This window comes from Eptatretus burgeri, chromosome 1 (genome assembly GCF_056783735.1).
Source record: "Eptatretus burgeri isolate ZD-2024b chromosome 1, Ebu_testis_v1, whole genome shotgun sequence".
In the NCBI taxonomy this organism is placed as follows: Eukaryota; Metazoa; Chordata; class Myxini; order Myxiniformes; family Myxinidae; genus Eptatretus; species Eptatretus burgeri.
In genome coordinates this window covers 151,581,671-151,602,211 of record NC_140961.1, presented here as the reverse complement: position 1 = coordinate 151,602,211, position 20,541 = coordinate 151,581,671, and the positions used below count along the sequence as shown (strand labels likewise).

General features: G+C 34.3%; 1 protein-coding gene across 1 annotated transcript in view; it reads left to right on the top strand.

Annotated features, from left to right (window-relative positions):
- Positions 1-19,255, top strand: part of LOC147035756 (extracellular calcium-sensing receptor-like) — a 113,670-nt gene extending 94,415 nt beyond the window's left edge. The window contains exon 8 of the mRNA XM_085869337.1: positions 18,766-19,255. Within this exon, the coding sequence (XP_085725463.1) occupies positions 18,766-19,247 (482 nt within the window). The 3' untranslated portion in view covers positions 19,248-19,255. The remainder of the gene's footprint in view (positions 1-18,765) is intronic.
- The last annotated feature ends 1,286 nt before the right edge of the window (positions 19,256-20,541 follow it).

The window sequence follows — 20,541 nt, the reverse complement described above, 5'->3', positions numbered from 1 at the left end:
CCTTCTCTGAAACTTTGTGAATATTGGTTTATGTAATTCATCAGCTAATTGCTCTTCAGTCTTAATGGCATCATTAGAGCCTATAAGTTTTTTGAATTTCCAAGTCCAAGTTTCAATTTAGCACTAATCATCTTCTTCACGATGAACCTATCAACTTTTTCTCTCAAGGTTGGATTTTGTATCAGAGACAAATTATACAACATTTCTCTATCGACTTCATGCTTTTCTTCCAACGTTGTGGTATTCCCATAATCAATATCGTGTCTCATGCACACTTCATCAACTCTATTGATTGGTTTACTCCAGGATTTAGGATTGTCTGCCTCATCTAATCTTTTATCTAAGTTTGTGCCTGGACCACAGAAAGAATAACCTGGAAGATGTAATTCCCCTGGTATTCCAGTAGTTGTAAATTTAATTCCTGATAAAAACTTTTGTATATCTCCTCCGAGTTTGTGTTTGGAGATAAATTGATTTTTTTTTGAACCACACACCGAACATATACCTTTTTGTATAACCCTGTTATTTTTACTTTTAATATATGAAATATTTTTAGTATTAGTTTTCTTTTTACATTTGAGACAATAACTCATTTATTTATGAGAAAAATTCCTGCAGAGTGCAAAAACCTTTTTAGTTTCCAACATGCACATTTGAATCTTAATTTTTAAAACATAAAGAATCCTTAGAAATGCCTTCACTCTCTCCTCCATTTATTTAAGAAAAAACTTGAATTAAAATACATGTCTTCTCGATGTCGATAGTCTTGTCGAAAGTATTGCAAATAGACTTTTTAATTCTTTGTATTCCTCCCTGGTGAGATAAGTTAATTTCTTTAATACCTCTATTCTTTTTTGAATCTCACTGGTTTCCATATTTTGATATTTATTCATTCTCTCTCTTTCCTCCCTCTCTCTCTTCTCTCTTTCCTCCTTCTCTCTCTCCTCCTCCTCCTTTTCCTCCTCTTCCCTCTCTTCTTCAACTCCTTCCTCATCCCTTACTATACTTGAATCGTTTACACCCCATAGAATATTATACATATATTCATCAGGATTTCTTGTTATTCCTGTATCCAAAATAATTTTTTACAACAGGAAACCAATAAAATTTCTTTTGAATTTCTAAAAGAGCCTTACCTTTTCTTAACCTTATAATTTTTTCATTATTTAACATTCTAATTAAATCTAAAGTTGTTGGTTTATCAACATCAGCATAATACCAATCTTTTATTGAAAATACCTCATTCTTATGTTGTAGAACATATTTATTAAAATACCGAATACCCTTTTCTTGAAGGTATGCTTGGACACAGAAATGATAATTTTCTTGAAGCCTTCTTGCTGTCATTTATGTATTAGAAATATATGTTAGAATAATATTATGGCACGAAACACCTCCCCATCTTCCCATAGTTAAATCATTTTGTATTTCCTTACTTATTATATATAATCCTGTTTTTTCTGTTTTCATGAGATAAACAAGGGCAAAACCATTATTATATTTACCCTTATTAAATTATTTTATTTGTTGTTTACTAATCGTGGCTCCACAAAACTCATTCTCGATACCAAGTGGATAATATTCTTCCTTACGAGACTGATTTAATTGTTCCAGGTCTTCGAGGTTAATTTTAAATGACCAATTATACCCTAAATCATTCATATCATACCCCCATTGTTCTATTCTCATACAAACGATACGCCCTTCTTTATAAAAATTTATTTTAATTCGAACTGTGAATTCTGTATGACCTGGAGATAATATCAACACTTCTGTATCTTTAGAATACACAGCCGTTTTATTTAAGTATATATATTGTGATAAATCGCTTAATCTCACCAAGTCATTCGCGTCAGTCGGGCTTGGATAATTTTTTAATTTATAAGCATTTTTCATGTTAATATTTTTGTTTATATTATATTTATATCGTTCAGCCTGTGCCTTTGTATAATAATTTGATAAATCAATATCCAGTTCTTGAGATACACCAAAGATAGAACCATCTTTACCAACATAAGTCATTTATATTAGATTAAAAATAATATCATAAAATTTTTTATTTTTGTTGAGTTGAAATAACACATATAGACATAATTGACCACAACACTTGGAATTTAATTCTTGGACTTGAAATGTTTGATAAACACCATTCTGTAAGAATTTTATGACTTCAACAGGTGGTGGAAGACCAAAACTATCAAAATAATATTTGTCTTGACTATTAAAAATACAAACCCAATGAGAACCGTTCCCATCATTATCTTCTAAGTTCATAATAATATTCTTTGTATGTTTCGACACATTTGTTAATTCATCTCTCATACAAATAACCACATTATGAATTTTTAATTTCTTACAATATTTGGTAAGTTGTAAATTTGATGTTGTATTCTTTCCAAATTCTTTCAACCACTCATCAATGCTCATTTATTTATTAGAAAGATATAATCCATTACCTCTTTTCGTTAATTTTACACCTGCTTGTGCTATAGAAGAAAGCATATCTCCAACTAACAATCTCGCTTTATCAGGCAGACCTTCAAGTTTTTCAGCAAAATCTACAATTACACCACTTCCACTAATTTGTTTCTCCAACTCTTTGTTATGTCTTTCCAATTCTTTTTGAGCCTGGAGTTGAGCCTTCCTTTCGTTGGCAGTTTTGACCGCTGTTGAAATACCACCCGTCAATGCTCCAACCGCACTTAAACCAGCAAATAAAGGAATTAGAAATGGGAGAAATCCTCCACTCGTCTCTCTTATTGAATATTTTTTTAACATTGGTTTTGTCATTTTAATTTTAAGTGAGCCAGTGTCATTCAAGATTTTAACCTGTTCTCTTGTGAGCAAAACATCAATTCTTACTGCTCCTTTTCTCTGAATTGTATTAACGTTAATCGTACAAGGCTTTTGATTTTGAACACAAGATGATAGTTTATGAAGATTGATTTGATTAACATATACCCCAGTTGGTACTTTGCCACTCATTTATTTAACAAAAAATTATGTGAGACTAATCATCACACCATTATCTGTATTAATCTGCAATTCTGTTTCTTCCAAAAGCAAACAATATGTATCAACTTCTTCACTCTCTCCTCTTTCAATGTATAGGGAAGTATCCACTCGATTAGACTTTATAGTTTCTTTTTGAGTGCTCAGGTCAAACGTATAGATTGTATACAAACTTTTAAATGCTGTCATATCCAAAATAGGTTCTTTATTTCCATTACTTTCACACACCTTTTGGTAAGACTTGTATGCTTCAGCAAAATCATTTTTTCCCAATTAATTTCCAATCTATCTCGTGGATAAAATGTTCCATCTAGAGAAACGCGAAGTTGTTTCACCTTAGCATTATCACTCAATGCATTATTCTTATCAGTCGCAGTATCACCATCTGGCTTTTTAAAAATCATCCACAGATATCGTGGCTTTCCTTCCAGAACACCCAAATTCCACGTGTAAGTAGTTTGATTGAGTTTAACGTGTTGACATCTTCTTTTGAGGTATGATACACTGAGTGGTTTTTTTGAGTTAAGTCTTCGATTCAACATCTCTTCTGTTTTAAGATTAGGAGTATATTCACTGATATACCAACTCATCTCCTCAATTACAAATTTATTCTGATCACCAAAAGCATTACCAACACCAAAAAGCAATCTATTTTCATTATCATTCCTTTGTAGTTGAAATCTAATTTTAAGACCATACAGAACTTTATCATAATCACAAAATCCAAATATACCTTTAAGAGGAACTGCCACAGTAAAACTATTTTCTGCTTTTGTATCATCATTATACATTCCTTTCCTTTGAATATATCCAGGGTCTGTGTTTGTTCCCGTTGACATATCAGGAATAAAACCTTCGACAGACCCCTTTCCCATTCTATCACTGAATGTATAGAGTGTAAATTTCATCATTTCAGATACAGCAGAGACATAATCAACCGCTTCAACTTCTTGTGTTCCAATATACAATCGCACACTATCAAACATTTTCCAGAAGAAATCATTTACAAGTGTAGCGTTTGTGTTATTCCCAGCCTTAGTGAATTTAAATTTACACAACAAGAAACTTTCGGAGAGATTCAAATAGGTTTGTTGATTATTTATTTCAAAACTTTTTGTACCATTTGTATTCCAGTCTGTTCCAGTTATTGCATTTACCTTGAAGTAATCTTCTTTTTTAGTGGAGTTTGAGATAATAATAGTATCATCCAAATCATAGATACTATCAATTGCTTCCATACTTGTATTTATTTAGGAAAAAAGATGTTAAAACTTTTGAAACCCTGATCCAAGTATTTGAATTATTTTCTGTCGTTCTTGGGGGGACAACTGAGTTTTACCTTTCTTAATTTCTTTTATTGCTTGTAATTTATGAGATTCTTTCTGAGCATCTTTTATACTCTTTACAGCACCTGCTACATTTCCCACAGCAGAAGCAGTTGAACCAATTAGGTCTTTATGTTTAAGAATAGTTGAACCAATACCCATGAGAGTATCAATTATCCCATCTCCTCTAAATTGATGTCCGACACCCCTTTGTCTCTTAGGTTTATAGTATCCTCTACCAAGATACATACCTTCACCCTTGTAGTACGGGGAAAGGAACATCCCATCTCCTGTAATTATTTTATATTTTCCCAACTCGTGCTTCCTCACAATAACCATCGTATTTATTTATTGAAAAACTTCACGTAGGTGAATTCTGATGGATATAACTTCTCCATTAAAGAGATCACACGATTATCTTGGTCGGTTATCCTAAAATTTACTCTGTGTATGGTTTTTCCTGACACAGGTAGATAAACCAAATTTTTAGGCTCCATATTGAATTTATAACCAATTGGGGTTGAGTATGCGCTGAATGAAAATATTGTATTTGTTTTTAATCCATCATTATAAGCACCATCAATCAAATCACAGTGAATTAACACCGAATTTATTCCTGAGGATATTTGAATGACATTATCACTGTAAAACGTCCCATTAGTTTCAATCTTTTTTGAGGAGAAACCTAATAACTCTCTAAATGAATTATCAATTGTGAAATCAACCTTGTAGTTATTTTTAACTTTAATCGTTGATTTTGAAGTATGTTTTTGAATGTTTATAATAATATTTTTTGGTTCATCACCCTGTTCTTTCATAAGACGAGCAATTTCGGAAGATATTTGAGAAATCTCGTATGCTCCGGAGTGAGACTGTTATCGTTTTTGTATCCACTTCCCGGATTATAACTAAACTTGTCATTTTCTCGGTTATATTAAATAAGGTATTATAAGTCTCCATGGACAATAAAGATGTCTCATATTCTTTTGTTGTGTCAAGTTGTAGTGGGTATGGGAATGAAGATGTGTGGTCGCTTGTTGTGAAATTAAAACTCAGGATTGTGCTTCTCATCTTATTTAATATGAGATAAAATGTCTTTATATTGAGATTTATTAATTATTTTCATGTTCATCAACTGGTCTAAAATGGCTGATGCTTCATTAAAACAATTGTTATTTCCAGCCTTCTTACTGCCGAACAACAATAACAGTCTATTAACTAATTGCGATGGGTCATTTGGAAGAAAACTAATACCTGAACCAAGGATACTTAAAGCCTGAATAATGTGTTTCTCCTTCTCATTCTTCCTACTTTTACCAGAAAGAATAACCTTATAATTTAGAGTGTTCAGCAAATCAATATATACTCTATCATCATTATTTTCCATATCCAATGGTTTATCAATATACTTTTATTCATCCCTCACAGTTGAACCTTGTCTTCCATCTTTTGTGAGAAGAAACATTAATCTCGGAGTTAGTTTAACAGGGGGTTGAGCAGAACTTAAGAACCTTAATTCATCATTAAATATCAATACCTTTTCTTGAACAAGATGAAATATTGCTGGTTGTTCTGTTGGAATGAGTCCTGCTTTGGTTTTTGAATCCGCTGAATATTCATTGTTTTGAACAGCATTCACAATATAATCAGGGGTTGATTAATCTCTTCCAGTTGTTGAAATAAACCTTCATCATGTTCTAATTCTCCAATATGCTCTAATTCTTCCTCCGTCATTTGACTGAAATCTTTTAACATTTGAAGCTTTCTAGGAGTATATTCTACTGTGGGAACTGTGGAAACATCTTTCATTTTTCGTTGGGAAGTTTTTAAAAGTGGTTTAAAAAATTTCTCTTGTTTTTTTTCAAATGCTTCTTCGCCCGTTAGTTTCTGTCTGCGTTTCTTCTTTATGTCTTCCTGTTGTTTTACAACTTTTGAAACCAACTCTTGATGTTCCTTAAATCTTCTTGCTCTTTCTTTTGTATCCATTTATTTATTGTAAAATATCATTTAATGAATTGTAAAGATCAACAGGGAAATTTTCCTTTTCTTCATCATTCAAGTAGATGTGTTCAAATAAATCCTTTTCTTTAAATATTTCATCAAATTCTTTATTAACATTAATGCGAGTTGTAATTTCTTCTTCACTAATCCTTGCATCTCTGCTTTTCATACGTTTGTGTTGAGTTTCTTCATCAACATCAAAACCGAATGATAAAATCTTCACTCCGCTCAGATATTTAATAATTTGTCTCGTTCCTTCTGGATTAGTTTCTAATATCCCAACACCACCAGATTTTAGTTTCTTTAACTCACTCTTACAATGTGAATATTTTGTTGTACCAAGAGAAACCTCCTCAAATATTTGTCCTTCATTCCTCAATCGCATATGTTCCTCCACTGAAATATAGTGATAATCTACACCTTTTACTTCGACAGGTCTTATTGCTCTAGTTCTTTTTGATACATGGTGTATCACGGAGTGTTTTTCAAGTAAATTTGCAATATGCTAATTTGTACTACACAAGAACCTTGATTTATGAAAGTTTTCCAGAAGCAGATTTACCCACAAGATTTATAATAATAGTTGTCATTTATATATGTAATTGTTTATAAAACAAAAAATATATCCCTTAATATCTCATCTTGTTTCACAACAATATATTTATATTTTTCAGTCGTGTGCTTCATATAATCCTCAAATTTCTTTTTACTACATAATGTAGAACAATTATCTCTCCAAAAATTATTGATATCTATTGAATTTAACTTGAATAAAATAAAAGTATTAGCATTGTTTCTGATGGAACGACGAGGAAGTTGAAAGTACGATTGACTAAGATAAATACAATGACAAGAAGAATGTCTCCCTCTTGTGTAGTAGCTGTCCATTACCGTTTGGTTTCTCTCATTAACACAATCATCAAAGATAACGAGGTTCTTTTTTGATTTATCCAAATCTTGGGGAGACGGTATATCATCCGTATTATCACTAAGAATACAAGTTATAAGATTTGATTTCTTTTTACATCTCTGTGTATCACAAAATAGTTGAATTATATCTTCAATGTTATAATCATTTAGGTTTTTTGACGTTTAAATAAACCTATTATATCTTCTTTTTGAAGACCAGCATTAAAACCTTGTGAGAGTAGTTGATACTCTGGTTGAAAACTCGACTTTGTGAAAATTATTAAATTATCATAATCTAAAAAGTTGGGAGTGAGGAGGCATTTTTAAAAGTAAGCAGGTTTTCCACATCCACTTGAACCAACTATGAGACATCTTAATGAATTTGGGAGATTTTTATGGTTGTTAAATTTTATCTTATTTTCCCAAATAGGTAAAAAATCATTCATTTATATATTTGAAAAACAGGTTATTTAATTTATTATTGGCTTTTTTAGAAACTCTATATTTTATCCTAAGTTCAGGTTTAATTTCAAGATAATCCATTATTTTATTCATACAATATCTTGTGTTGATATTTCCCTGAAAATTACATCCATGAATAATATACAACAACAATCCTTTGAACATTTCTCTTATACGTTCAGTTTCTTCCCTTGTAAGGAAAGGTGTGTTATCATCCTCATACTTTACATTCATTTCTCTAATCAATCTTGTAAAGTAATTCATTTTAGTGTAAATCTAAAAGAATTATTTTCCTTTTTATATTTTTTATTATCATTAATTAGAAGATAATCACAGAATATACATTGTTTATAGGCTTTTGACTCTGTGTTTAATCCCCGTCTTTCACACGCAGGACAATTCTCAAATTTATCATATGGAGAATCAGGAAAGTCTAGCATATTTATATAGTAAAACTTTACTTAAACTGAAATTCATCTATACTTTCAGTTGTATATTACCATCGATATCGATATACTTTTTTTCATTATCAGATTCAACGACAACATTTTTAATATTAAAGGTAATTTTAAAATTATCGTTAACTACTATTGAACGAAATGTCATTTCACCTGATATATTAACATCTTTTATTTCATCAAGATTTACATCTTTAGGGTTGTTGAAAAAAATACAAATTTCTCCTTGCATATTACAGATGGTCTTATCTTTTCTTTCTAAAGCTTCATCCATAAGGTTTTGTTCTTTGATACTTTTTCTTGTTTCATTGCTTTTTCTAGTTTTGAATATATTACTAGAAGGAGAGGAGTAACTTTTGTTAGTATTACTTTTATTGATGTTCTACCAGGTATACTAAAAGCCCTTCCACTGAAGGAAATTGAAGAACTCATATTATTTACCATAATAGTTTTTATCCAATAGTTGTTATATTTATCTTTGTTCAATTTTACATCCTTAACATATTTCTCAGTATCTTTAACAGATGAAGAGATTGATTGAAACTTGTCTTTTGTGTCTTGAAACATTGTATTTATTAAGTGAAAAAGTTGGAGGATAAAATGTTTTTAAGCACAGATTCACCTATAAATTAAACGAAATTTTCATCAAGAAAATTTTAGTTTAAACAAAGTTTTATTCTATAAATATGGTGAATACAACGTACTGCGATGTTTGTAATCACGAATATAAACATTATAGAAAACACCTCCGAACCAACAAACACACATTTAATCTATTTCATCAAATATCTCCTCTTGAGTTGGAAAGAAAACATTGTGATATCTGTTCAAAGGATGTTTTGAAGAGTAGTTATAATCAACATCTTCAATCACAAAAACACAAGAAAAATGAGTTTAAAGTAAAGGGAGACTATTATATTAAAAACACTGATGAGGCATTTAAAGGGCATATAAAAATAAGGATTTTTCAATTTGGAGAACCCGGTCCATCATCAATAGCTGAATCAATTGAAATAGTGAAACCCGATGTTGAAAAATTTATTAAAAAGACATTAAAAGAAATAAAAACTTTAAAGTTTTATATGGGAGTGAAAATGAATATGAAAAGACAAGATGAAGAACAAACTCCTTATATGAGAACAGATCTTCATTTTATAACATCATTTCAAGATTTTTTGAATAGTGGGGTTTATGAAGAACTATCAAGACAAGAGGAGGATGTTGATAATACAGTGGTAGGAAGTGGATTCAATATTAAAAAAATCATCTTTTTAGATATACACATTCTAAAATCAAACCCTCTTAAAGCTTCTTCTTATATTGAATTACCAAAGGAAATAAAACTAAAGAAGGCAGTTGTTAATATTAAGAACAATGATAATAAATGTTTTCTCTGGTCTGTTCTTGCTCACTTACATCCACCAAAATTTAATTCAGAAAGAGTAAAACAATATATGAAATATGAGAATACCTTGGACATTAAAGATTTTAAATTCCCAATGCCATTAACAGATATTCCTAAATTTGAGAAAAGAATAATCTTTCTATTAATGTATATGGATTAACGGATACAAACAAAGTTCAAATATTAAAAATTTCAAACAACTATAAAAATGAAGAAACACACATTGACCTTTTATATTTTAGTGTTGGAAAGAATTCACATTACACATACATCAATAATTTATCAAGATTAATCTCTTCTCAGGTATTCAGAACAGCAAACAAAATATATCCTTGTAAGCGATGTCTTAATTCATTTCATACAAAAGAACGATTAGAACAACATTCAAAATATTGTAGTAATCATAAATCAGCTGTAATTACAATGCCTAAACCTGGTGAAAAGATTTATTTTGAAGATTATAATAAATCTATCATGCACCCATTTGTGATATACGCTGATTTTGAATGTATCCTTAAAAAAGATAAATACTGCTTCTCCTAATCCAAAAGAACCATATACAAATAAATATCAAAAACATATTCCTTGTGGTTTCTGTTATTATATCAAATCATCTGTTGGAGAAAAGTATAACAAACTTGAACATTATCGTGGAAAAAATGCTTCACAAGAGTTTGTAAAACGATTAGAAAAGGATTGTATAAGACTCACTAAATTAATGAAAAAAGAAACAAATGAACCGATGAAATTAACCAAAGAAGAAAAATTAGAATTTAGAATGAACAATATCTGTCATATTTGTGAGGGGGAAATTAAGGAGTCTAAAGTTAGAGACCATTGTCATCTTACTGGTAAATATAGAGGTCCCGCTCATTCCTGTTGTAATCTTAATTATAAATTACCTTCTTTTATTCCAGTCTTTCTTCACAACAGCGCCAACTATGATACACATCTATTTATAAATGAACTTTCAAAAACACCAGGGAATATTTCTGCTATAACAAACACAAGTCAAAAGTATATTTCATTTTCAAAAATGATATTCACAAAACCTATAACTCGTATTAGGTTTTTAGATTCTTACAAGTTTATGGGAACACCACTAGCCTACCTCGCATCAAATCTAAGCTCCACGGACTCTTTTCCAAATCTTAATTCATTCTTTCCAAAAGAGGAAATTCTCACTAAAGAGGAAATTCAGATTAAAGAGAGAATTCAAAGTGGAAAGTAAATTCTAACTGAAGATGAAATTCTTGTTATAAAAAAAATCCGAACTAAAGAGGAAATTCAGATTAATGGTGAAATTCTGATTAAAGAAGGAATTCTTACGAGAGAGGAAATTCAAACAAGGAATCAAATTCAAAGTAAGGAGAAAATTCATACAAGTAAGGAATTTATCCTTATGATTATATGGATTCATTTATGAGATTTAAAGAAACACAACTTCCTTCAAAAGAAAGTTTCTATAATAACCTTTATGAAGAAGAGATAAGTGATAAGGAATATAAACACGCACAAGAAATATGGAAAATATTTAAGATAAAGAACCTTGGAGAATATCATGATTTATATCTAAAAACAGATGTTTTATTGTTAGCTGATGTGTTTGAGGCTTTTAGAACACTCTGTCATAATAAAAATTGTTATGGATTAGACCCTGCCCACTATTTCACAGCTCCTGGTTTAGCTTGGAGTGCAATGTTGAAAATGACAAAACAAGATATAGATTTAATCAGTGATGTTGATATGCTTTTGATGATTGAGAAGTCCAAGAGTGGTGTAATATCACAAGTATGTTCAAAAGATATGCTAAAGCAAATAATAAATATCTCCCAAATTATGATAGTGAAAAAGATAGTAATTATTTGATGTATTTTGATGCTAATAATTTGTATGGATGGGCAATGTCTCAATCTCTACCTTATGGTAAATTAGAGTGGGTGGAAGAAAAGGATTATGAAAAGGCTTTGATGAATATTGTTATTTCTTCTCAAGAGGAATTGAATGACGAAGAAGAAGGTTATTATTTTGAAGTTGATTTGAGGTACCCGAGTGATCTTCATAATAAGCATAAAGATCTTCCTTTTGCATGTGAGAAAGAAACTCCAAAGAAAGAATGGTTAAGTGATTATCATAAAAGTTTTAATATTAAAGGTAAATCAACAGAAAAGTTATTAACAACATTCTATGATAAAGAGGGATATGTTTTGCATCAGAGAAGCTTAAAACAGTTTTTGAGAGAAGGATTGAGAGTAGCTAAAATTCATAGAGTTTTAAAATTTAAACAAAGTCCTTGGGTGAAAAAGTATATTCAATTCAATACAGATATGAGAGCAAATACAAAAGTAAAATTTGAAGGGGACTTTTATAAATTAATGAATAATGCTGTATTTGGAAAGACTATGGAAAATGTTAGAAACAGACAAAACATTAGATTCGCAACATCTTGGAAAGAAGCTTCGAGATTGATAAATAAACCAAGTTTTGAGAGAGAAGAGGTTTTTCAGAGAACTTTTCTGCAATTCATATGAAAAAGGAAAGTATTGTAATGGATAAACCAATTTATATTGGAACAGCAGTTCTTGATTTATCAAAGATATTGATGTATGATTATTTGTATAATGACTTAAAGAAAGAGTATGGTGAAAATGTTTCATTGTTGTATATGGATACTGATAGTTTTATCCTAGATATAAAAACTGATGATGTTTATGAAGATATGAAGAAAAATATTGGAGTATATGATACAAGTAATTTCAGCAAGAAGAGTGAGTTATTTTCCAAAAAGAATGAAAAGGTTATTGGTAAGTTTAAGGATGAGTTGGGTGGAAAAGTAATGAGTGAGTTTATTGGATTGAGAGCAAAGGCATATGCTTATAAGTATGGTGAACAGATTGATAAGAGGTTAAAGGGAATAAAGAAATATGTAATAAAGAAATCAATAACTTTTAGAAATTATTATAATTGTTTGATGAATAAGAAAGAAGAATATAGGAAAATGAATACAATAAGAAGTTATAAACATAACATATATAGTGAAGAAGTAAATAAAAAGGCATTAGGAGCCTTTGATGATAAGAGATTTATTTTAGATAATGGAATAGATTGTGTTCCATATGGATATTGTATGATAGAGTGTATAAAATAGATTATGTTTTAACGATGGGAAGATGGGTTAGGGTTTTTTAAGGGCTACCGCCGCGTTTTTTCATAATATATAAATGGTTAAACCAAGTATTAATCAAACTAAAGAGTGGAGAAAATCTCAGTCTTGGTATATAAATGGAAAACATAATGAATGTGAAAAATATCAAATAAGTCTTATTGAAAAAATAACTAAAACAAAGGTAAATAAAACAAATAAGCGAATTAATTTAAAAACTAGTAAGTTAGAGGATGTAAAGAAAAAAATGAATATCCTTGAATGGACTGAAAACTTTGATGGTTATCAATTGAACAATGAAAAAACAATTTACTATAATCTCAAAATGATATGTGGCTCAGGAGGTGGCCAGATGAGAGCATTAAGAGAAGTTTATCATTTCGTAATGGCACAAATGGGGTATCTTAAAAAATATAAAGATTCAAATGTTTTGTTTGTCAATATTTTAGATGGGGATTATTGTGCAAAGAAAATTAAACTATTGAAGGAATTTGAGAATAAACAAATCTTTATAGGTTCAATGAGTGAGCTGTTCAACCCCCAGGTGTTCAATTCAATGAGGTTCAACCTCCAGGTTAAAAGGGGAGACAAATAAATATACCTTGGGATAAAAAGGGGATTTATTTTTAGGGAAAAAAAATATAAATCGCTGAAAATCCCCCATTCATTTACATGGGGAAAAGTGAGCCAGAATCAGTATTCTTACCCTACATATATATATATATATATACATATACATATACATATACATATACATATATATATATATACATATATATATATATATATATATATATATATATATATATATATATATATATATATATATATATATATATATATATACTTATATTCCAATATTTATATATCATTGTTGAAATGATATTTGACATTCCATCGTTCATCCCCTGGCCTCTGCTACCATCTGTTACTTGTGGATAGACATTTTGGAAACACCTCACACAAGGAAGCCATTTCGTAGATTGAAATGAGAAGCATTGTTTTTTATGGAGAACAAATACACATGACAATATTTATTGTGATGTAATCAGAATGTGATGCTGATTGTGATGCAAAGAAAATTCCAAGGAAGTGCAAGAGTGAAAATTGAGTGTTTGGGTTAATTTAAACACCCCGTTTGAAGATAATTAATGGCATTATTGAATTATGTCCTTCTTCAGGCGATCCTCAGCCACCTCGGTGTCTGGGGTCTTAAGGCTTGAGAACATCATTCTCTTTCCTAACCCCACCTCGACCCCTCACCTTTCTCTTCTCTTTTTTTTCATATATGTATATATGTATGTGTATATATATATATATATATATATATATATATATATATATATATATATATATATATATATATATATATATATATATATATATATTGTTGCGAATTCGCGCCCGCCGGCGTGCGAACGGCCACGTAACTCGAATCGCGGCTCGTCGCCCACCGGACTGACAATTCTGTTGTGACCCTCTTCGACTAACGCCGGGAGCGAGTCAAGGGTGGACCTTTCGGCCTCACCACGATCGTGCCAATCGGCCCCCCGCGTGGGATAGGGTTGTTCGCCAAACTCGACCTACTTAAGTACCCACACGGAGGGTGGACCAGGCGATCGCACCTCGCCGTAGGTCGACTCCGGACACAGGCCACTTAAGCGACCCGTTCCGTACTATTGGGGAAAATCGAGCGGTGTTATTTTCGGCCTCGACGGTTCCGATTAATTACCGGGCGTATTAAGCCCACTACCAACCCTTTACGTGAAGCAAGATGGAGATTCAATTGAAGAAAAGACGAAGCGAAACGGGCAAACAGTTCAACATAATGCACATTTATTCTGCGGCGCACGGAGAGCACACATATACAGCCAAACAGAATGCACATATATCAAATGCTGCAAAAGAAACACAACAATGCAGATCTACAACCGACTACGTGAGCACACGGCAACACTTACACAGTTTTACTTTACAGACGGCGCCAACAACACATTTACTCAAAAGCAAAAGAAAAGGGCCACCCTCAAAGACAAGGGGGCAGACGGGGCCTGTGGGCCAATATTTGCGTGGGACCTGAAAGAGCGGTCAGGTCCACAAGACCGGGTGGATCCTACCCGTGTCTTTGTGATGAGGCGCAAATGTGGCGGCGCGGTGGTGCCCCGACTTCGTGCTACTTCATGGGTTTCGTTGGCACTGCTTGGAGTGGGTGGGAACGGGGCCCCCTTTCCGCACTATCTCAGCGCGGGGTAAAAAGGGGGGGGGGAATTGTTGATGCTCTGGGGAAAGAGGTTAGCTGGCTTGCTTGGGTCCCGCGACGAACGATTCCAATGTGAGCTCGTCGCCGACCGCCGTCTTCCTTGCCTCCGATTTTCGGTCTCTTCCCCCATTCTCCTCAGCCGACTGCAGCAAACCACCTGTACGCCCTCGCCTCCCGACTCACTCCCCGCTCCTCCAAGGCCGACTCTGCGCTCAATTTACTCGACCGCGCTCCAGGCTCCAGGATTCCTCTCTCTGCTGCTCCCTGACAGACTCCGAACCCCGACAGACTGCTCAAATTCGCCCTGCGCTCGGCGCTTTATAGGCCGGCAGGAGAACCCATATGCAAATTTCTGGATCAGAACGAGCTTGGAGGTGGAGCCACACTCGCCCATTGGATGGAGGAAAAGGGGCGTGAGTCTCCCCAAATCCGAGAATTTGCATATCTCGATTTGACACCGACGCGCCTGGAGGCGGGGCCAAACCGCCCCGCGCTTGCTGATTGGACGGATCAGAAGTGGGCGTGTAGCATTCATGATCCGAATTCTCCTCGGAAAGGCCACATTTTGCACTCGCGGTTCGGCGCGCACCTTGTACGAGTCCAGGACAGCCCGATGCTTGGTGTTCACAGGTGGTGCGGGAATGGCGGTAGAAGGAGGAGAGGTGAAGGTGGTGGAGGGTTTATGGTGGTGGTTTATGGCCATGGTGCCGTTTCGAATGGCGGTGATGCGATGTTTACGGGAGCGAGTTGTGAAGGTAAAGATCGTGGCTGTTGGCGTTGTTGTTGTTGTTGTTGTTGTTGTTGTGAAGCAGCGTTGTGGGTGGTGGTTGAGACGTGGTTGGTTCAAGATAAAGATAGAACAGAAAAACCGCTATCTTAAAGGGTCGCAGCCCGAATGAATCACATTTATTCCCTCTAAACAACGGGTTTGGGCTAACTACACATGTACACAGAGATATCTCACCTACGGGACCTGAATGGTGGTTTGCGAATTTCCCCAACCGCAACTATATATATATATATATATATATATATATATATACACACACACACACACACACACACACACACACACACACACACACACACACACACACACACACACACACACACACACACACACACACACACACACACACACTAGATGAATGCACCCGGCATTGTCCGGGCACTTTTTGAATGAATTTAATCATCTGTACATATGCCCCAAGCGAGCCCAATATTAGTTCCCTTTTGGGCCACGGCAGTCATATCCTAAAGGGGTTGGTGAGGGGGAAATAGCCCCTCCCCCCCGGCTGAGGGGCTTCGCCACCGAGCCTATAACCTTCCCGGGGCCCGTCCCAACATTTTTTGTTCCAGAAGTTTCCTCCTGCATTTCACCATTCAGGAGATTAGCGCATGCAGATTCTAAGGGGGTTGGTGAGGGGGAAACACCCCCCACCCCCTGGCTGAGGGGCTTCGCCACCTAACCTATATCCTTCCTGGGTCCTGTCCCGACATTTTTTTGTTTCAGAGGTTTCCTCCTATCTATCACCGTTCAGGAGATTAGCACATGCAGACAAACAAACAAACAAATAAACAAACAAAACTTGAAATTATATATATATATATATATATATATATATATATATATATATATATATATATATATATATATATATATATATATATATATATATATATATATATATATATATATATACTACGTGAATGCACCCAACATTGCCCAGTTTTTTTTGAATGAATTAAATCTTCTGAACAGAGTGTCTGACACAAGCACAGTATCAGTTCCCTATTGTGCCACAGCAGTCATAGCCTAAGGGGGTTGTTGAGGGGGAAATACCCTCCCCTCTCCCCAGTGGTGGGGACTCACCACCTAGCCTATAACCTTCCCAGGGCCCATCCCGACATTTTTTGTTGCAGAGGTTTCCTCTTATCTTTCACCGTTCAGGAGATTAGCGCATGCTGACATAAACAAACAAACAAACAAAAACTTCAAATAATATATTAGATATATTGTACATACATAAATATATATTTCGCCATCACCAACGATCACGAGCAATAACCAACCGAGAGGAGCTATCACCAGCCGTCATAGGCTTTCAACAATCATCAGGAGCTATCACCAACTGTCACAAGCTATCATGAACCGTCAGGAAGGTGGTCCTCCCGTCCTTTTTATTGTCAACCAGTGTGGGCGGAGCCTCAAGCAGACTTCAGCCAAAAACAGCTTGCATCTTGTCGCATTGCAGCATGTTACCTCCAACCATCAATTCTTGCGATCATTCCTTCCCCACCATCAAGCGAGATGAAACTCCCAATTAACACAGCCCTGGCTTACGTCGTCATGTTAGGAGCACTGGACGAATGCCATAATACAACCATTTGCTGGAGTAACTGAGCAAAAATGTGATGCGTTCACAAAACGTCAATGGGTAATTGCCACCTCTGTTTTCAGCCGGACACACACACACACACACACACACACACACACACACACACACACACACACACACACACACACACACACACACACACACACACACACACACACACACACACACACACACACACACACACACACACACACACACACACACACACACACACACACACACACACACACACACAGTTCAGTGATTCTTCACCATTGACAGATGGGGCCAAAAACTATGTTTTGCATGATATATCTAAAAGTTGTGATGACTTGTGACAAAACTAGGTGGGTGAGTTGGTTCTGTAACAAGAACAAACCGATTCAATTTAGGTTCAGGTCCGGATTCAGATCCGGCCTATCAGTGGGATACAAAATATAAACTGCTCAACCTGGCAGAGGTATGTGCTCTTCCGAGTGCCATTCCATTTTGCCAAGTGTCGCTCTTTGATTGATTTTTCATTTGCTTATTTTTGCTTTGTTTGCTTGTTTTACTTATTATGCACTCCTGAATCGCTGGATGGAATGAGGTGAAAATTGGATGAACTCGGAAAGGAGCAGGGGGGAGGGTGTATTGGAGTTTTTGTGCCCAAGGTGGGAGGACCAACATAATTTTCTCCACATGAATGTGTATGTATCATTCAGCATGTTAACTAACTCATAAACAAAGAAGGATATCATTGCTATTTGAAGAAGAACAACACTGATAATGTCATAAAGTACTCATAATACCTGATGCAGTCAAGAGGATATTACTGAAAGAATACTGATGGTGGTAGAGCTCATAACATTGATGCTCAGAGTGACTTCAGCAACAAAATTAATTTTAAAATCTTGGGATATTTTAAATGGGAAATGTGCCAAAAAAATATGTTCAATGGGAAACTTTCTGAGTTTCGTTGAGGTTTTTAAAAAGATCCCTTGGAGAGTGAAAGGCAATCCTCTTGGAAACCTGAAAATGATCATCTTCCGATTCAAAAAATCAAAATGTAAAACTTGAAATTGAAACTTAAACAATGAAACAGATACTTTGGCCTGTCCCATGGATCTTCTTTTCCTCAAAATAACAAAATAAAGCATTCTTTTGTTAATATAAACTTGTAGGCCATATAGTACATGTTTTATATGAACAAAGGCCATATTTGTCAAACACAAAGATTCTGTTTTTTCTTCCCAACATTATTTTACTATCATTGGTGATGGCATTGAATCATTGGTGTAGCCATGCCAAAGTGCAAATGAACCAGCTGACATGATCAGCAAATAATTTTTAACTTTATTATTAATTAAAATATGTATTGTTATGAAATTATAATTACTTATTGTATTTCAGAAAAATCCTCTCAAGTTCGAATATTTACATCACTTTCTCAACAAGGAGGAATTGTGATGGGATTGAGTATTTTGCCCCAGATTTTCATTACCATCATGTGGCGCAATCTTTCAACCATTCAAGTTCACAGAAACACAGATGTTTATCCGAGAATTATTGTGGTGGAGTGCAAGGAAGAATCACAAATATGGGCTCTTTGTTCCTTGATTTACCTGGATATGCTGATTAATACTTGTTTGTTATTGGTTAGAAAAATGAATAGCAGAAATGGAATATCCATGGAGTTTAGGTTTATAACTTACAGTATGTTGGTTATAATTTTAATATTATTTTCCTTTATTCCCGCATATCTTACCACGAGAGGGAAGATTGTTGTTGTTACAGAAATTTTTGCAATTCTAGCTACAGTGTATAGCACCCTTGGATGTATTTTTCTTCCAAAAATATATTACATGATGACAAATCAAGCACGTCCACAATGAAAATAAAAAGTAATGATTCTGATGTGATTGCTTTCTGAAAATATCTCACATCTATCTGTAACATCTTTACAGATGGACAAAGTTTTATGATATTGCATTAAACTTGAAGCACCAGCAACACAGTCTCTTGCACCAAATACAAGCAGAAGAAGGTTACCCTGCCTTTCAAAAGATATTCACTTTATAACAACAAATACTCTTCACAAAAGTTTCCCCTTCTCGATGAGTTAAATGGAAGCGAGATCAACAAATTAATCACAAGGAAGATCAAAAAAGATAGAAAATGACACAGAAAATGCTTGCAGAGATCGAGAAAAATATTAGAAATTAATTCAAAAGCAAACAATCAGTCGAAGAGTTGTTTTGGCCTACTTATATAAATATAAAAGAAGAGTATGGTGTTGGCCAGATGAGAAAGGAGGTTGCTTTACAATGCAACTGGATTTTGATGAAGCTGAATAAAATAAAAAAAGGGTTTTTGTCCAAAATGGGATATTGAGTGGATACTAGAATTCAGACATAAATGCTGAGATAATTTGATGATCAAAGTTTATATAACATGAATATGTGAAAGCTGTCTTAAAATAAATCCAAAGTTTGAAGTATATACACCAAGACCCCGACATTCATGGGGGATAAGTTCCGGGAAAATCCCGTAAATGTTGAAACTGTGAATGTGGGGGCATTGTTTCAATAGGAAATGGGAGGATAGGTTCCTGGGATTTCTAAACCCATCAAAAATCCACGAATACGTGGGGCAATTTCCCACGAACATAGGAGCATGCCACAAATTATCAACCATGCACATGCGGAACCCACGAATGTTGGAACTACGAATGTCTGGGTCTGGGTGTATCAAATGCACCTTTTAGTTTGGATATTGTCTTGGCGCCAGTGTCATGCGGGAACCACAAGTGAGGGGCTGTCCCTTGTTCCTCTCGGGACTCATCGAGAATCAAAGGCCATCACACACGAATAACTTCTTGTTACGTGGGGTCGCTAATTGACCGAGAACGCCAATAACTTGACCATGTGACCCAGTGTCTTCCATATGACAACCGTTTAACGAGGAACATGTTAATTCAGAGCTGCCAATTATGCGTCGGTGAATAAACAGATTTTGGGGTGGTAAGGTACAGACTATGCTAGACCAATGGAGGGGAAAAAAACATGTGCTGTGCACATTTCTAACAGGCACATTTATTTCATAAAGCGAGGAAAGTTACGTGGCACAGAAATGGGATTTCTGTGCCACACAAATGTATGGCAGGGGAATGCAAGGAATTAGTGGGTG